At 36.7% G+C, this 19,227-nt stretch overlaps 1 protein-coding gene across 1 annotated transcript in view; it reads left to right on the top strand.

Moving 5' to 3' along the window:
• Window positions 1-19,227, top strand: part of LOC150096673 (twitchin-like) — a 2,440,784-nt gene that overhangs the window by 1,128,691 nt on the left and 1,292,866 nt on the right. The window contains exon 60 of the mRNA XM_090408679.1: window positions 14,473-14,754. Within this exon, the coding sequence (XP_090264805.1) occupies window positions 14,473-14,754 (282 nt within the window). The remainder of the gene's footprint in view (window positions 1-14,472; window positions 14,755-19,227) is intronic.

The following is a 19,227-nucleotide window of genomic DNA, read 5'->3' as shown; positions in this document are numbered from 1 at the left end:
GTCAAGGTCTTGGAGAAAGTAGTCAAGGGAAAAATACAGGAATGGATTGATGAAAATGAGATACTGTACAGGGACAGCATGGCTTTGTGAAGGGTAGATCATGCCTCAGTAACTTGCTCAAGTTTTATAACAAGGTGACCGCAGAACTGGATAATGGAAATGGGTTTACAGTGATACTGCTGGACCTGGCAAAAACGTTTGACAGGATACCACATGGAATTCTAATCCGTAAACTACAACATATGGGAATGGATATAGGGTTGGTGAGATGGATAGGTGGGTGGTTGATGGAGAGATATCAAAGAGTAGTTTATTCAGGAGTAAAAGACGGCCTGTGTCTAGTGGTGTGCCGCAGGGTTCTGTTCTTGGACCACTGCTGTTTAATCTGTTAATTAACGATATAGGGAAGGATCTAAGTGGAACAGTTCATTTGTTTGCTGATGATGCAAAGTTGGGTAGGGTGATAGTGAATGCAGAAGATGTCAAAGTCTTGCAGGATGACTTAGATAGATTGGAGTTCTGGGCTAAGGAGAATGGATGTCAATTTAATGTGACAAAATGTAAAGTTATGCATTTTGGGGTGAAAAGATTAGCAGCAGTATACCACATTGGTGGAACTGTACTCCAAGAGATTGATGAGGCCAGGGACTTGGGGGTGTTGATGGGTAGGGAGATGAAGTTTAGGGGGCACATTGCAAAAGTAGCTAAATCAGCTCATCAACTCACTTGGTTGTTGAAAAATACCTTGACGAGCAGAGACAAGCAAGTTATTGTACCTCTGTACCGAGCCCTGATAAGACCTCATCTCGACTACTGTGCCCAGATTTGGTCACTTCAGTTCCTTCTTGATGGGGATGAGGTGGAGAGGATCCAGAGGCGAGTGACTAAGATGATAGTGAAAAATTTTTGTTATAAGAAAAATTTTTTTTTTCACACTAGGCTCCCTCACGGAAGAACTGGATTACATATTTCCCTTTCGATTCCTTAAGTAGTATCTAGTTTGAATGAAACCTGTTTCCTTATTATGTCTAGTGCATTTATTCTCCTTCACATTCTCATTAAATCTCTTATCACTATCATTATCAATTTCTGCATGTCTTCTATGTCTGTAGTATGGGATTTTCTCTTCTGAATTAAATTCATGTTTTCTATTACCAGAATTAAGTTTTAGCTGTCTCATAACTTGGTGATTTGTTCCATTATATAGATTGGTCATTTTACCAAAATTGACTTCAACTGTTATTTTACTATTAGTGGCAACTTCTGATTTAGGCTTTGTCACCACCACTTGTTGTTCATCAGTGACAAGTGGTTTGTCAGACTGAATGTGCACATGAGAGTTATCATCACTCTTTCTTTTAGATGATTGATTCACAGCCGACTTTTCTTTAGTAGATGGTCCTAATTCAAATGGCAATCTAAACTGTTTTGTTTGAAGCTTAGTCTTATCACAATCAAGAATTTCATTTCTTCTGGTATATCTCTTCTTGTTCATCAGGGATATTTCCTTTTTAGAAAAGTTACAAGAGAATTGATATTTTGCTAAGAAGTTTGTTCCCAAAATAATGTGAGAACTTAGATTGGAAATAGTGGGGACAACAAGTAAGTCTTGCCACACGTACAGTCCAAATTCTGGTAGGTATATCCTTGCTCGAAGTTTCTCATATGCCACAGAGTTTGAGTCTGAGAGAGAAATAATCCTTACAGGTTGTCTCAGCTTGGCAGTGCTCTTCCACAGTCTATTCTTTAAGGTTAGGAAATAATCCATCCTGATGGTAGAGGCATTGCATCCTGTATCTAATAAGATGTCACATTTAGAGCCCAGGATATCACCTCTAATTCTCATCATTCTCTCATTAGATGCTAGATATTTCTTAATTCTGTTATTTCTCCTGTGGGTCACATATCCAAATTTTGAGTTCCATCTGTTGTTATAGTAGTTTTCTTTGTTATGGAAACAGTTCCTGGCATAATGTCCAAGTTTGTTGCAATTATAACATTTAACAGGATTTCTTTGTTTTATATCTGTCTTGGATTGAGGAATGACAGACATTTGTTGTCTAACATTATCTAATCCTCGGATTACTTTATCTAGACTAATTAAAATAGGTTGACTTTGTTTTTCAACTTCATGTTTGATCATCTCATTAATTTTATTTGTAGTGAAGTTTTGATTTTCTTGAGATCTCAAGGTAATAGTCGACAATTGCTTTACAACTTCATCAAGACTATCCATTATTGGCTGATTTAATTTTTTTACTTCCTGATGAATCAAGGTTTTTACTTCTGTCATCAGTTTCTTGTCCAATTGCTCCTTACTTTCAGTTAGGCAGTTAACATTACTTGAGTTTTCTTCAATATCCTCAGCTTTTCCTTTTTCAACCTTACTTCTCTTTTCTACTTCTGATTGGTTGAAGGAAGAATTAGTCTTATTCACAACATTAACAAGACTTACATTGGTTGAGGGATAAAGGTCTCCCAATATTTGTTCTCTTTCCTTGACAGTTTTGAGACACTCTTCTAAGGTGGAAATTTTCTTCTTATAGGCTGTTTCTCGCAGTTCTTGCCTAAGACCTTATCAGAATTGTTGGAATACAGCCCAATCCAAGTGAGGTTTATCTTCACTAGTAACATTCAAACTGTTGGCCAATGTTAATAAACGATTGTGAAAATCAGTAACAGTCTCTTTATCCTTTTGAATAATTTTCTGTAATTTCCATAAATTAGGACTTACACTTCTAAGTTTACAAAATTGGGATAACAAAGTTTCCTTAAATTTGGAATACTCAAAAGTTTCCCGAAGTATTGGAGAAGAATATAAGAATGTTTTTGCTTTACCTATTAATTTACTTCTAATCAAAACTAGCAATTGAAAATCAGTCCAACTTGCTATTTCTCTAAGTTTTTCAACATAGGTAAAGAAAAATAGTACATCATCCGATTCTTCACCTGAAAATTGGGGAAAAACCTGTTGCGGGTTTACCGTACGAAAGAATTCACTATCATTCATTTCAGAGCTTGATGTAACAGCCATAGTGATTAATAAATTACTAATTCAATTAATACAATCTTTCTACTTTAAAATAAACTTTTATCTTTGCCTGACTCCAGATTATAACCAGTTCATTGTGATTTATTTAATTTACTTTCTAAAATTTCAGGGAGCATTTCTATGATTGTTATCACCAAAACTAAATTCAATTTCTTAACTTATAGTTGTTAAATTTAATTCCTATCGATTAAATCACATCCTGTCGACTGCGCCATTTTGTCGTGATGTTCTATTTTCATGTTATGTTCTAAATCCGCCATCTTGGTTTAAGTCACTCTTATCAATATAACAACTAATTGCAAATTGATCACCGATCCAAAAGTAGGGAAATTAATAATTATACTGCGCCACCCTATTTTTTAGATTAGTCTATATAAAATAGTAGGATCAATTCTTAATTAAGTTAACAGTCTCTTCATTTATTTAGGCCGAATTATTTACTATTCCACTTGGGGCTCCTGCAAGATTCGTATATTTATGAACGGTGCAATAAAAAGGAATTCAGGCAAACACAATATTTAGATTAACAAAATAAAACATTTTATATATGATATATATAACAAATACAAGAATTCTGCTTTAAAATGAAACAATACAATCAACTTAATACATCTTGCTAAGTCACTCATGCCAATTCAATGTTCTAAACTTTCTCATACAATTCACAGTTTCAAAATCACAAGCTTTCTTAACTCAAGTTAATAAAACGAAACTTCTTATTTAATCAGTCTCCACATATCTATCAGCTGTACTTAATGTTTAAATTCACAGGAAGCACTGATCAAGGTAGACAATATTCCAAGCAATCTTATTTCGGACTTTGAACTTCGAAGATATGTTAATGTTAGAATAAACAAACAAGTATGACTACTCTTATCAGATACAATCTTCAATACATCAATTAATTGTGAGCACACTTATGAATTAACTTATTTACATTAGCGGAACACATTAATAAAAATTCTCCAACGATTTAACTGAACTACTGTTAATCACGCTTCACTACTCTAAAAAAAACACATCAATAAGGCACTGATATCTTTCCTTGTTTACTTTTCTCAAACTAGTTAATCTCAATATAATTCTTCTCAGGGCAACATAGAATTAAAACGTAATCCTAGACTAACTGGAACTAATCAGAATTTTCCATTGAATGTCCAGTTCTTTATTTATCCGATTACTGTATTAATTTTCCTTTACAACACAGCTGACTTCACTTGCAGCTAAGTATATGATTCACTATGTTTTGGCTCACTTCTAAACACTATTCTCATGAATTTCTGCCCTAGAGAACTTATAATTTTCTTCCACTTCCTTTGCTTGTATCCTACCTTCCTTCCCGCTCCGCAAAAACTTCCTCTCTTCTCTCTAATTAAAAATCTTCTATCTTATTTTTCCTCTCCTTTCAGTCCGAAGGTCACGCTCTCTTCGACTCGTGCTTGTTTATTTAATGCGTCTCCATGACAACAAATGAACGCAAACATTTCGCTAATGTAATACAATGCTCTACTACTACATGAGTGATTACATAACGTTACATTTTCACAAATAAGAATAAACAGAATATTTGAGCTACTTAATCAGCTTTTCATTACGTATACAATTAATTATAATAACACTTTTCGTTACATCATATATATATTTTAGTTATTATAAATTCTGCACATATTATTGCTTAATAAATTAATAGTAGGTTAAGTTTAGAATAAATATTTAAATAGTAATCCTAAATTAAGGAATAATAAATAATTTTTATACAAATCATGATTAATACATAATAAGCAATGTTAAACGTGAATGAAAAAAATTAAATTACACAACATAGTTTCATTCACAATTTAACAATAGCAGGTCTATGGAATGAACCATACGAGAACAGGTTGAAGATTTGTGGGTTGCAGAAACTAGTTGATAGGCGGAAAAGGGGAGATATGATTGAGACATTCAAATTGCTAAAAGGATTCTATAGGATTAATTCAGAGGATATTTTTGAGATCAGGACTGGTGGTGGGAGAACTAGGGGACACCCATGGAAGCTGGGCAAGAGCGTGGTTAGCAGGGGTGTTAGAGCTGGGTTCTTTACTTTTAGAGTGGTAAATTAGTGGAATAAGCTGCCAGAGTCTGTTGTGGGTGCTATGACAGTGAGTGAGTTCAAGGCAAGGTATGATAGATACTGTGAGAATGTCGAATAGTTGTGTGGACATGATGTTTAGGGCCTTCCTCAATGAGTCTAAGGACTCCCTGGAGTAGCCAGAAATAATAATAATAATAATTATTAACAACACACCTCCATAGAGTCAAAACATTCACGGGAGGCAAACACTGTTACACACAAAGGCTAAAAAACTGTGCTTTAAATTCATTCAATGTATCTGCATTCACTGTATTCAATGTATCTGCATTCAAGCACAAACAATGTCAGGCAATGCATTCCACTCACCAACCACTATACATGCAAATAACCGACTCTCCCTCCTTATAGATCTTCCAGGTTGCTGTCCCTTTGATTTACCCATTCTCCCATTCTGTGAAAAATTTCTTCCACATTAACCTGGTAACAACCTTTTACTAACTTAAATGTCTCAATGATATCCTCTCTCTTCCTTGTATTCACAAAGCTTTGCAAACTGAATCCCCTCAATCATACCCATATCGCAGAGACCGGTTATGACCTTAGTCTGTTTTCTCTGGACCCTTTTCAATATACAGTATCCTCATCACCATCAAAAAAAGGGGGACCAAATCTATGCACAGTAAACCATATGAGGCCTGATCAAAGTCTTATACAATGCAACCAGAACCTCTTTATTTCTACAAGTTATGGTCCTCAGCATCATTGCAATAATCTGATGTGATTTCTTTACAACTTCTACATCATGACCTCTAAACTTCAGATCCTTGTCTGCCACCACTACAAGGGATCTTATCTCCAAAATGCCAAGTGTATAATTTGTATCCCATTTTTGCCTACCAAATTTCAGGACCTTACACTTTACAACTTTGAATTGACAGTTCTCAATATCATCAATATACAAATTAGATAAAAATGGTCCCAAAACAAACCCCTCGGTACACCACTAGTGACCTTCTTCTTCCAAAATAGTGCACCCCAACTCCCATACACAACTTACTGATACCTGTCTGATCACTAGTCTATCATCCAATCGCATGTACTTCAGTTTAGTAACCAACTTGTGGTGTGGCAATCCATCAAAAGCCTTTTCAAAATCTATTGGACAAGGGAGATGCATATACAGCAGTATATGCATCTCCCTTGTCCAATATATTCATCACCTAGTTATAGTAATAAGAAAGTTGATAAAACATTTCATTTCATTCTCTACACTTGAGCTTCTGATTTCACATTGAGCATGAAACACCCTAATAATCACTGAATGCCTAAGCTATGTCCTCTGCAGATGTTACTAATGTATCATTTTCATCCATTAGCATCATTTTACCATAATGTTTCTTCTTTCGTATTGCCACATGTATCGAAAAAATGTACAAGAATTTTTCTTGGTCTGATTCACTAATTTCTTCTCATACCACAGTTTTCTTGGTATGAGAAGAAATTTTGATGAATATTATCTTCAAAATGGTGATATGAATGGAGGCAGCACAAGATGAATATTATCATTATTCATCTTGTGCTGCCGCCAAAGTGCTTTCTTCTTTCAGATTTCATGCTTTATCCCCCTCTTTCACCCATTTTACTCCTATTGACTTTCTGAATACATTCACACATTGATGCTAGTATGTACTTCTTTGTCAATTTCCAAGCAGAATTTATTTCCTTTCCACAGAACTCCTCAATATTATTATTATTATTATTATTATTATTATTATTAAACAAGACCTCATGGAGTCAAAGACTCATCTAGGAGGTCCTTTTATCTCACACACATCTCATCATACCGCGTCTTAAACACATTCAAACTCCTTGCAGACACCACACTCTCAGGTAAGGCATTCCAATCGTTCAAAACTCTGCATGAAAAAAACCTGCCTCTCACTCCCCTACTTACACCCTCTTTATACAGTTTCCAGGGATGACCTCTGGTTCTCCCCTGATCTCCCACTATTCTTTGTAGAACTTCTCCACCATTGATCCTATAACAACCCCTTACCAACTTGTAGGTCTCTATCATATCTCCCCTCTTCCTTCTCTCCACTAGACTCTGCAAATTACATATTTTCAATCTTTCCTCATACTCGACATTCCAGAGGTCAGAAACTACCTTAGTCAGTCACCTTTGGACCCTTTCCAACATCTCTTCATCCTTCTGAAAACCCGGTGACCAAATCTGGGCACAATAGTCCATGTGTGGCCTAATCAAAGCTTTATACAATGGAACAAAAACCTCCCTACTTCTACATATCAGTGTCCTCCGCATCATTCCCAGAGGCCTTTGTGTTGTCTTCACAATTTTGGCGATGTGTCCCCTAAATTTTAGATCCTTATCCACTATCACCCCCAGATCTCTTATTTCCTCTACTTCCAACAATATATTCTCACCAAGCATAAATTCTGCATCCCATCTTTGTTTTCCAAATTTTAAAAGCTTACATTTTGCAACATTGAACTCACATCCCCATTTGCTTGCCCAATCACTCAATTTATTCAAGTGTTCTTGCAAGGCCACATCTTCACTACTCTTTATGGTTCTTCCCAACTTTGCATCATCTGCAAACAACTGAATATCTCCATCCAAATCTTCGCCAATATCATTAATATACAAGTTAAATAGTAATGGCCCTAAAACAGATCCCTGAGGCACTCCACTAGTGACTTTCCTTTTCTTGGATATTGCACCCCCATACACAACTTGTTGATACCTATCAGATAGCCAGTCTCCAATCCAATGCACTAAACTAATATCCAACACCATCTGCTCTAGTTTGACTGTCAACTTATCATGAGGTACTCTATCAAAAGCTTTTGCAAAATCCATGTATATTACTGTGTATCCTTCTCCTCTGTTCAGGGAAGCAGTTACTTTATTGTAATAAGTAAGTAGATTACTAAAACATGACCTCCCTTTAGCAAATCCATGCTGTCCATCAAAGATAATACCATTGTTCTCAACCCAACTCTGGATTCTAGTTGTCACAAGTTCTAGTTCTACAACAACTTAACTACAACACCTGACACACACAGATAGGCCTATAGTTTGATGCTTGAGTTTGATCACCTCCTTTATCAAGTGGCACAATCTTGCCCTCCTTCCACTCCTTAGGAACTTGACCTAGTGCAAGACTCATATTAAAAAAATATGTCAAGGCAGGTGTCAACTCTCTGGCACATTCCTTCAGAATACGTGGTGATATATTATCAAGTCCCACAGCCTTATTTACATCTAGTTTACTCAACTCCCCAAACACCTCTTGCTCACTTACAGTCAGTCTCTCCTCCCCATCATCAACTGCTCTTAATCTCTCCATGAAGTCACATTCACAAGATTGAAAGATCTTTATGAACTGCTCATTAAGTATCTCCACCACACATTCTGCAACAGCTGTCTTTATACCATTTCCTCCAATCAGTGTCATCCTTCCATAATCATTCTTTCTTTTGCTGGCCCTAGGGATTCTTTTTAGCTTCATTAGCTAATTGCTGTTCATACCTCTCTTTAGCTACTCTCACCAACCAAGTCACCCTCCTTGCCTGGTCTTTGTAGACCTCATGAAGTTGGTTACTTCCACTTCTCTTATGCTGCCTCCACAATGCCCTTTTTCTCTGTATTGCATGCTTAATCTCTTTATTCATCCATCTCACACCTACCTTATTTAACCCCTCTCACCCATGGTATACATTTAGACATTGCATCTACTAAATATTTTTTGAAAATCTCCCAAGCTACATTGATCTCTTTTCCAGCTAACTCCTCATTCCATGCTACACCTGCAAGCTGTCTCCTGAACTCTTCATAATCACCCCCCTTGTAGTTCCACATCTACCCTTTTTTCACAGGGGTCCTTGCACTGCTGGCAACCACCCAAGTAATCACCTCATGGTCACTTTCACCAATTGGTGGATGATTTGATACCTCATTGATAATTACATCCTCTGATGAGATGACCAAATCCAAGACCCTTAATCCTCTTGTGCCCTCTGTTACATACTGTCTGAGGAAGTTATCCCTCAAAAACTCAAGAAACTCATTTTCTTTACTTCCAGTTGCTATCTCTTCATTCCAGTCTATATTGCCATAATTAAAATCACCCATAATGATCACCCTTTTCTTATTTGCTTGGCTTATTTGACTATGCATTTCACTATCACCACCATCCACATTACCAGGTCTATAACAAAATCCCACTAAGTATTTGATTCTATTCACCTCTATTTCACACCATACTGCCTCAGAACCACTGGCTCCCTTTCCCTCTTGCATCTCTACCTTGTATGGACATAACTCTTTCTCTATCATCAATAGCACTCCCCCTCCGTTTTTACCCCTTCTATCCTCACGAAACACATCATACCTTTCCATCTCTATTCCTGTCAGGATGTCATCCTCATCTAACCATGTCTCACTTATTCCGACAATCTCTGGGTGCACAGATGCAATTTGTGCAACCATTTCATCCGCCTTGTTTCTTATACTTCTAGCATTGGTATACAAACACAACAACTCATTTCTGGATCTACAGCTAGTTCCACTGATACCACTCACTCGATTTGATCTCTCCATGCTGGACTGGGGCCATTTCCCTTTCTGCTTCTTCATTTTAGAACCCTTTGCAATTCCATCTGTTTCCTTTTGATCCCTGATCATCCCATTACTTTCCTGCCTACACATGCTCTCACATCCTCTTGGAGCATCCACCTTTCTCACGCTGTGTACTCTGTCCACCCTGAGCCTCCCCGTTTCCCTGCTCCTCTTGCACACCCATTCTCTCATTTTCTATACTCATACCACTCACTTCCCCATTCATTTCCACTCCTTCAATCTCTCCTGTGTTACTCTCCTGCTCTTCCACATCACTCCCCTCTCGATCTGATTCATTCTCTCTATTCACTTCTCTACTTTCCAGCAGCAGTCTCTCCAAGCGACTCACACCATAACCACTCAAATGCAGTCCATCACTCCCATACAGCTCACTTCGTCCCTGAAACTCATTCCCCACATTAACAAACTGTACTCCCATCTCCTCACACATTTCAGCCAGAATATCATTCATAATCCTTGCTCTCCACCTCATTTCACCACAATCATACCTAGGCAACACACTGACTACCCTTCCTGTCACACTATTCTCTTTTATCTTTCCAAGCAGTCTCCTGACATTCATTTTGACATGCTCTTTGTTCTCTCTCAAATCATTTGTACCAATTAATACAATTAACTCTTTTGCTCGTTCCTGCCTCATATTCAATGCCTCAATCACTCTACTCATTTTACCGCCTGGAAAACATACCTTGTGCATTTTATCCTCTAGCACACCTTTAATAATGGAGTCGCCATACAACGCCACTCGCTCATCTTTTGTTAACTCTTTCATGCCATCATGATTTATTTTAATAGTTTTGACCTGAATTCTCTTAATTTCATTCCACATCCATTTCATTTCTTGCTTCATCCAATCCAATTCACCTTCCGAACCTCGTGACACATTCTCTCTCATTAAATCTTTCTAACTTTCTAACTCTCGACCCCCTCTTCTCACTTTCCCTCTCATTCATCCTTCTTCGTTTCCGTACTTTCGGTCTAACATACGTCCAACTTTCACTATCATTCTTCTCACTTTCACTCTCACATATCTTTCTTTGTTTCCATACTTTCGGACTAACAATGCATCCAACTTTCGCTATCATTCTTCTCACTTTTACTGTCATTCATCTTTCTTTGGTTCAGTACTTTCGTTCCAACATGCGTCCAACTTTTGCCATCAGTCATTCTTTTTTCGCTATCATTCATTCTTTCGATTTTTTTTACTTGCGATTTCTGCATCACTCCATTTCTACTTTCATTCGTTCTCTCATTTTCGTTTCTTTCTGCCTCACTTTCGTCCCTTTTAACATCCGTTACGGTTGTCAAATCGCTATTTTTCTTTTTTCCTGATTTTTTAACATTTTTTTGCCTGTCTTTCACACCATCCTTCTCTTTCAAACGTGCACTCGCGACACAATCGGTACTAGCACTTACTGTTATCAACTTCATATTCGCATTCATCAATTCCTCGTTCAGGTCACATTTCGCACACACCCTTCTTCCATCCGCACTAAACATCCACAAATCATTTATGTAATCGAAGGAATACATATAACAGACCTCACACTTAACGAACCGAATTAAAATCATGGAATGACAGTGCCGCCACCATTTTTTTTTTTTTTTTTCTCTGCAGATTACTAGGTCTGATATTAATGTTTTCATATTTAGTTTAAGCAAGAAAAAAAAAACCACACTAATAATATCGGTAGCTTACAACGTTTACAGCCGCTCTTACTTAAACAATTACGCATATATACTTAATTATTCCTAGTGAAACTTATCTGAATCAGGAGCTCTTCAAAACACGTCCGTAGCGCTTAACCCACTAGCGCCCTCATTCCATGCTTTAGCTTCAAGCTGTCTGCTAATTATGTCGTAATCACCAGTCTTGTACCACATACAGGGTGTTCGGGATAAATTTGACATATTTATAATTAATTATATTTTTCCGTAAGTTACATGTATTAACACACACTTCTCTTCATTTAAAAGTTTGGACCCTTCTTCATTCATATACAAGATGTCAGAAAGGATGGATAGCTGGAACCCACCTGAATCATGGAAGAGAATAACTTGTATCATGATGATTCGTGCCCGCCATCAAAATAAGGATATTACGACTGCTGCCCAATGCTCCCTGAATACAGTAAAAACAATCAGGCATGAACTAGAGACTTGCAATGGTGACTACGAGGATGTAGCATGAAGAAAGATCCCTAGCAGACGATCTGATTGCGTTCGTACAGCAGAATTCCTCGCAAATCTGCAGGAACAGGTGTTGAAGAACCCTGGCATTGGAATTCGGGCTTTGTTCGTGGAGTTGCTAACTGTAGTCAAGCCCTGGATAACAAGGGTAGCCAATGGTAGGCCGTATGTATGGCAGCAGGATTCGGCCCCTTGCCACACCTCTGGGAAAAGTCAAAAATGGTTGTCTGAAAATTTCTACGACTTCACCAGTCCAAATGTTTGGCCTCCAAACTCCCCAGACCTTAACCCCATGGATTATTTTGTATGGGGCGCAGTTGAAAAAGACACCAATCGCACTTCCAGTAATACAAAAGCCCAGTTAATGGATAAAATTAAAAAAGTTTTTGCGGCCCTTCCCAGGGAGACTGTAGCATCAGCTTGTTCGAGGTTCCGAAGCAGAATTGAAGCTGTGATCGATGCTAATGGTGGTTATTTTGAGTAAATCTTGTTGATAGTATTGTAATTAACTCTGCCTGTAATGTTTTTTTGTCAATTCATTAAATTTAATAGATACAAAGAAGATTTTCTTTTTCCTTACGAAACTGTCAAATTTATCCCGAACACCCTGTATATCCTTTCCTCACAAAAGTCTTCATATTGCTAGCCACAACCCAATTGAACACTTCATGATTGTGTTCATATACTACTACTACTACTACTACTAATAATAATAATAACTGGTGAATTCTAAGTCTTACCACCTGATTCCGAATTCATCAACTTTATTGCCATTTTTATTATTTCTGGTTTAATTTGTCATATATGTCTTTGTGCACTGGTGATTGCATTGCACAGTGTCCCTTTGCATTGTGATCAATGCTTTATACAAAGGCATATTGTTGGGAACATACCTTTTGCAATGTTGTCATCAATCTTCTGAGTGTCTTTTACAAATGTTGCCACATATAATCTTAACATCTATCCTTTATCTGCCATTACTGATAGGATCCATTTCCCTTACTGCTTCTTTGAGTGTAAATCTGCAAACATCATCCTTAATACATGACTGACTTTTTTTTTTTTTTCTAAATTATGTTTCCTTCTTATTCTAAGCTCTTTTTATAACCAGTTTGGGTTACAGGCCTTCCCTACCAATTTCCACCTTTCTCTGTTGAAGGCTTCTCGATTCCCACATTCTCCAGCCATCTCGCCATCTCTACTAGGTCATCCTTCCATCTTTTCTCTGGTCATCCTGGCATTCATGTTTCTTCACATGGATGATTGTTTTTGTCCATCTATCACTTTTCATTTATGCAATATATCCTACCCATCACTATTTGAATGTTAAAATCTCTCCTCCTATATCCAACACTTTTCTTTCTTTTCTTATATCGTCATTCCTTATTTTGTCTTGCAATCTAATGTTTAGCATGACTCTCTCCATTCTATGCTCAATTTTCCTCTTTCTGTCTGGTATTTTATTATTATTATTCCATGTTTATTTATAAAAATGCAACGGGCTGAAAGTATGTGTTTATTATTATTATTATTATTATTATTATTATCCAAGACCACATGGAGTCAAAGACTCATGTAGGAGGTCCTTTTATCATACACACAGCTCATCATACCATGCTTTAAACACACTCAAACTTTGTGCAAACACCACACTCTCAGGCAAGGCATTCCAATCATTCACACCTCTGCTTGAAAAAACCTGCCTCTCACTCCCCTACTCACACTCTCCTTATACAGTTTCCAGGGATGACCTCTGGTTCTCCACTGATCCCCCACTGCTTTCTGCAGAATCTCTACAACATTGATCCTATAACAACCCATTAATAACTTGTAGGTCTCTATTATATCTCCCCTCCTGTCCACCAGACTCTGCAAATTGCAACTTCTCAATCTTTCCTCATATTCAACTAAGGTTAGAAACTACCTTAGTCAGTCACCTCTGGACCCTTTCCAAGATCTCTTCGTCCTTCTTAAAACCAGGTGACCAAATCTGGGTACAATAGTCCATGTGTGGCCTAATCAAAGCCTTATACAATTGAACAAGAATCTCCCTATTTCTACAAGTCAGTGTCCTCCACATCATTCCCAGCCTTGTCTCTACAATTTTGGCAGTGTGTCCCCTAAATTTCAGATCCTTATCCACTTTCCACATCCCATCATTGTTTCCCAAATTTTAAAACCGTACATTTTGCAACATTGAACTCACATCCCCATTAATATGCCCAATCACTCAATTTATTCAAGTCTTCTTGTAAGGCCACTAAATCTTCTCTACTCTTCATGGTTCATCCCAACTTTGCATCATCCACAAACATCAATAATGTAATCTTTTTTTTTTTTTTTTTTTTTTTTGTAAATAGTCCTTTGTTTAGAGTATTCTCACTATTTCTGTTATCTTTTATTACTATTTATTTGTCCATATATGTTATTTTTATTGCTTTTGCCATTATGATTATTTATTTTATTTTATTTATTTTTTAATTGTTTTTGTAGTGGCACCTCATATTGATCGTAAAAACTTGCATGACATAACAATTAAAGCAGGCCAGCCAATTAAATTTGATGTGAATGTGACTGGTGAACCACCTCCAAATATTACATGGACTGTCAATGATTCGCCCTTAAAAGTAGGAAATCGCACTCAACTGGAAAATGTTGATTATAACACAAAACTGACAACAAGACGTGCAACACGAGAAGATTCAGGAATTTATGGAATCCATGCTGTTAACAGCTCTGGCAAAGACCATGCCAGTGTAAATGTTCTTGTTGTGGGTAAGTAAAAATAAACTGAATATATATAGACATTAGTTCCAAGAATTGAAGCAGTGTCACCTTTTATTTTTATTTAGTTGCTTTTATTTATTTATTTATTTTCTCCTTTATCAATTTTGCATTCAGAGATACATAATGAATATCTGCTACTTCTAATGTATCTTTTCACTACAGACAAGTAAGAAGTGCATCTAAGTGATAATACATTAATTGAAATTCTGAAGTGTTCAAGAGATACATTAACATCCAAGGGTGATCTGAGAAGTTCCCTGCTTAGCAACGAAAAAAAAACTAATTTATAATTTCAAAATAATTTTTAATTTTCAACATAATCTCCCTTAAGACTAATACATTTATTCCAGCACCATTATTCTATCCCTGTAGTCGTTCTCAGTAAGATCTGCAAATTACCCATCTACAGTTGCAATCACCTCTTGATTCAAAGAAAAACGCTGACCAGCAAGGAAGAGTTTTTGTTTTGGGAAGAGATAGAAGTCAGAGGGAGCCAAATCTGGGGAATAGGATGGATGTTCCAACAATTCATACTGCAGATCCCTTAATTTTCCCATTGCCAAAACACCTTTGTTGGCAGGTGCATTGTCCTGATGAAAGATGATTTTTTTCTTCTCCAAACCTGGTCTTTTCTCACAAATTTTTTCTACTCTGGATAAAAGATTGGAATAATATTCCCTGGTTATTGTTTTACCCTTTCCAAGATAATTAATAAACAAAGTGTCTTTAGCATCCCAAAATACTGATGCCAAGACCTTTCCTGATGGAACTGATTTTGTCTTCTTTGGTGCTGAACAGCCGGCTTCTGTCCACGGTTTTGACTGCTGTTTGGATTCTGGTGGATAATGGTGAATCCAAGTCTCATCCATAGTAATAAATCGATGCACAAGATCAGTTTTATTCTTGTTAAAACTCTCCAAGCACTGTTCAGAGATTTTCTAGACACTGCGTTTTTGATCTGCTGTGAGCAAGCGATACATGCATCTTGCGCAAAGCTTTATCATTTGCAATTCTTCATGCAAAATATATCCTACACATTCTTTTGAGATGCCTACAGTCTCAGCACTTTCACACACTTGGACTCGCCGGTCATCCAATACCATATCGTGCACTTGATCACTGATTTCTGGTGTTGTTACACTTTTTGGACGTTCTTTATGTAGATCATCTATAAGGCTGGTACAGCCATGTTTAAACTTGGCAGCCCATTTCTTAATTGGCAAAAACGAAGGAGAAGAATATCCATACTTTTATGAACTTTGAATGAATTTCTTTTGACATTAAACCTTCTTTTACAAAGAATTTTATCCATTTCAAAGGATACAAGAAACACTTTTGCTTCGGACAGCTGTATAGAACAAACTGCTTGATAGAATGACTTGCAATTTCACATGGATTTTATGATATATGTACCAACTTAGAAAAAAAAAAAAAAGCTTGCCGATATTGTTGCCATCTATGGTCGAGTCCAAGAACTTTTCAGACAATGCTTGCATTACTGGATTTCAATAAATATACTGCTAAAATGCACTTCTGATTTGTCTATAATGAAAAAATACATTCGATGGATAATATATATATATATATATATATATATGACAGAATTATCATTGACTCGGTTAACATACATAGTTTAATGAAAAAAATTGAATGACTAGAACCGAGATTTAATTAAAAAGGTTTTAATATAAACACGCTACTAGTTTCGGCCTGTAACAGCCTTCTTCAGGTGACATTATAAAAGAAAAAACACTAAACATTGAAGGTTAAAAGACTATGAACAACATAGACAGTCTTTATACATAATTAGCATGAAAACGTTGTAGTTGTATTTGAAGCTGTTCTTTCATTTGTTGCATTGTTGGGAGAGTGCGTGCTTGCTGCATCACATGAACGCCAGTACATGATTACAGCTGAATGACTATCTGGGAGGTTGTAGCTTAAGTTGTTATTTAGATGAACAGGATTGAAGATGATTTCTCTCGATTCCACAGTTTTTCCCTCTATTTCGTCACTGCAACGGAAGTTGTTTGTAGATTTTTCCCAGCAGACTTTGTTAGGATTAGCCGAGAAAAGGATATGACTTGATAATGCACTTGCTCGCTGTCTCTTGTAAGTAATGTCTCTCATGTGTTCTTCCATACGCATTTCGACAGATCTGTCTGTTTGCCCGAAATAAGGAATATCGCAGTCACATAATATTTTATATACGCCAGGGTATTTGAGTTGATGATGACAAGGTTTTGGGTGGCTAATTAAGGAACGGATCTTTGGAAGTGGAGTGAACAAGGTTCTGATATTGTATTTTTTTAGAACTTTTGCTAATTTATGTGAAACAGTACTTATGTTAGGAATAGATATATTGCTTTTGAATGTATTTGTTTCTTCTGAGTGATGTTTAGGAGGATTAAGAAGGAATTTGTTAATGATTTTCTTGGAATATCCATTAACTTCGAAAGAAGTTTTCAGATGGTTTATTTCTGTAAGCAGTTCATTTGGATCATCAAGCAGAGAACGGGCTCTATGTCCCAAGGTGGAAATTATTCCAAGCTTATGAGGAGGGAAATGATGGGACTGACTGTGCAGATATCTGTTGGTATGTGTGGGTTTTCTATATATCGATATTTTTAGTTTACCAGAAGAGCGAGTCAGTTTGACATTAAGAAAAGGCAAGGAATTATCCGTTTCAAGCTCAGCAGTAAACTTAATACTTTGATGTCGGCTATTGAGATATTCGAGGAAAACCATAAGGGATTCATGTTCATGGCTCCAAATAATGAAGACATCATCCACATAACGTTTCCAAACTTTAGGTGTTAAAATAAAGGAAGAGATAGCCTTGGTTTCAAAATCTTCTAATTAAATATTTGCAAGAACTGGAGATAAAGGATTACCCATAGCCAGTCCATGATTTTGTTTGTACATATTATCTTTAAATTTGAAGTAACCGGACCTGATGCAATGTGTAAGCAAGGCTAACATTTTTTTGGATAACTTGTCCTTGAGTAATGTTAGGACTTCATCTGTTGGGACATTAGTGAACAAAGAAGTTATGTCCAAGCTAGCCATGATGTCATTTTCATCAACTGTAATATCCTTGATGTATGTAACAAATTCTGTAGTGTTCTTGATAAAGGATGGTGATTTCTCTGAAAAACTTTTGAGGTATTTGGCAAGGTATTTTGAAAGATTGTATGTAGAAGAATCGATACCTTCTACAATTGGGCGTAATGGGGTGTTCTCTTTATGAATTTTAGGAACACCATATATGCGAGGAATTAACGGATGGAGAGAGCGTAGAGATAAACGAACGTTTCGGGATAATTCAGTTGTTGTTTTTAATAAGTTGTTTGTACGATTTTGAAGTTCACGAGTTGGATCTCTCTCAAGTATTGAGTAGGTATCATTATGTAGTAATTCAATCATTTTATTCTTGTAATCTATATATATATATATATATAATATATATATATATATGTAGAAAATTGCTTGGTATCTTTAATATATATATATATATACAGGGTGTTCGGGATAAATTTGACATATTTATAATTAATTATATTTTTCCGTAAGTTACATGAACACACACTTCTCTTCATTTAAAAGTTTGGACCCTTCTTCATTCATATACAAGATGTCAGAAAGGATGGATAGCTGGAACTCACCTGAATCATGGAAGAGAATAACTTGTATCATGATGATTCGTGCCCGCCATCAAAATAAGGATATTACGACTGCTGCCCAATGCTCCCTGAATACAGTAAAAACAATCAGGCATGAACTAGAGACTTGCAATGGTGACTACGAGGATGTAGCAAGAAGAAAGATCCCTAGCAGACGATCTGATTGCGTTTGTACAGCAGAATTCCTCGCAAATCTGCAGGAACAGGTGTTGAAGAACCCTGGCATTGGAATTCGGGCTTTGTTCGTGGAGTTGCTAACTGTAGTCAAGCCCTGGATAACAAGGGTAGCCAATGGTAGGCCGTATGTATGGCAGCAGGATTCGGCCCCTTGCCACACCTCTGGGAAAAGTAGTCAAAAATGGTTGTCTGAAAATTTCTACGACTTCACCAGTCCAAATGTTTGGCCTCCAAACTCCCCAGACCTTAACCCCATGGATTATTTTGTATGGGGCGCAGTTGAAAAAGACACCAATCGCACTTCCAGTAATACAAAAGCCCAGTTAATGGATAAAATTAAAACAGTTTTTGCGGCCCTTCCCAGGGAGACTGTAGCATCAGCTTGTTCGAGGTTCCGAAGCAGAATTGAAGCTGTGATCGATGCTAATGGTGGTTATTTTGAGTAAATCTTGTTGATAGTATTGTAATTAACTCTGCCTGTAATGTTTTTTTGTCAATTCATTAAATTTAATAGATACAAAGAAGATTTTCTTTTTCCTTACGAAACTGTCAAATTTATCCCGAACACCCTGTATATATATATATATATACATACACACAG

Source organism: Typopeltis vanoorti, chromosome 18, assembly GCF_054136105.1.
Source record: "Typopeltis vanoorti isolate ZY-2024b chromosome 18, IOZ_Tvanoo_1.0, whole genome shotgun sequence".
NCBI classification, from domain to species: Eukaryota; Metazoa; Arthropoda; class Arachnida; order Uropygi; family Thelyphonidae; genus Typopeltis; species Typopeltis vanoorti.
The sequence above is the reverse complement of the archived record's forward strand: the minus strand, read 5'-3'. Positions and strand labels throughout refer to the sequence as shown.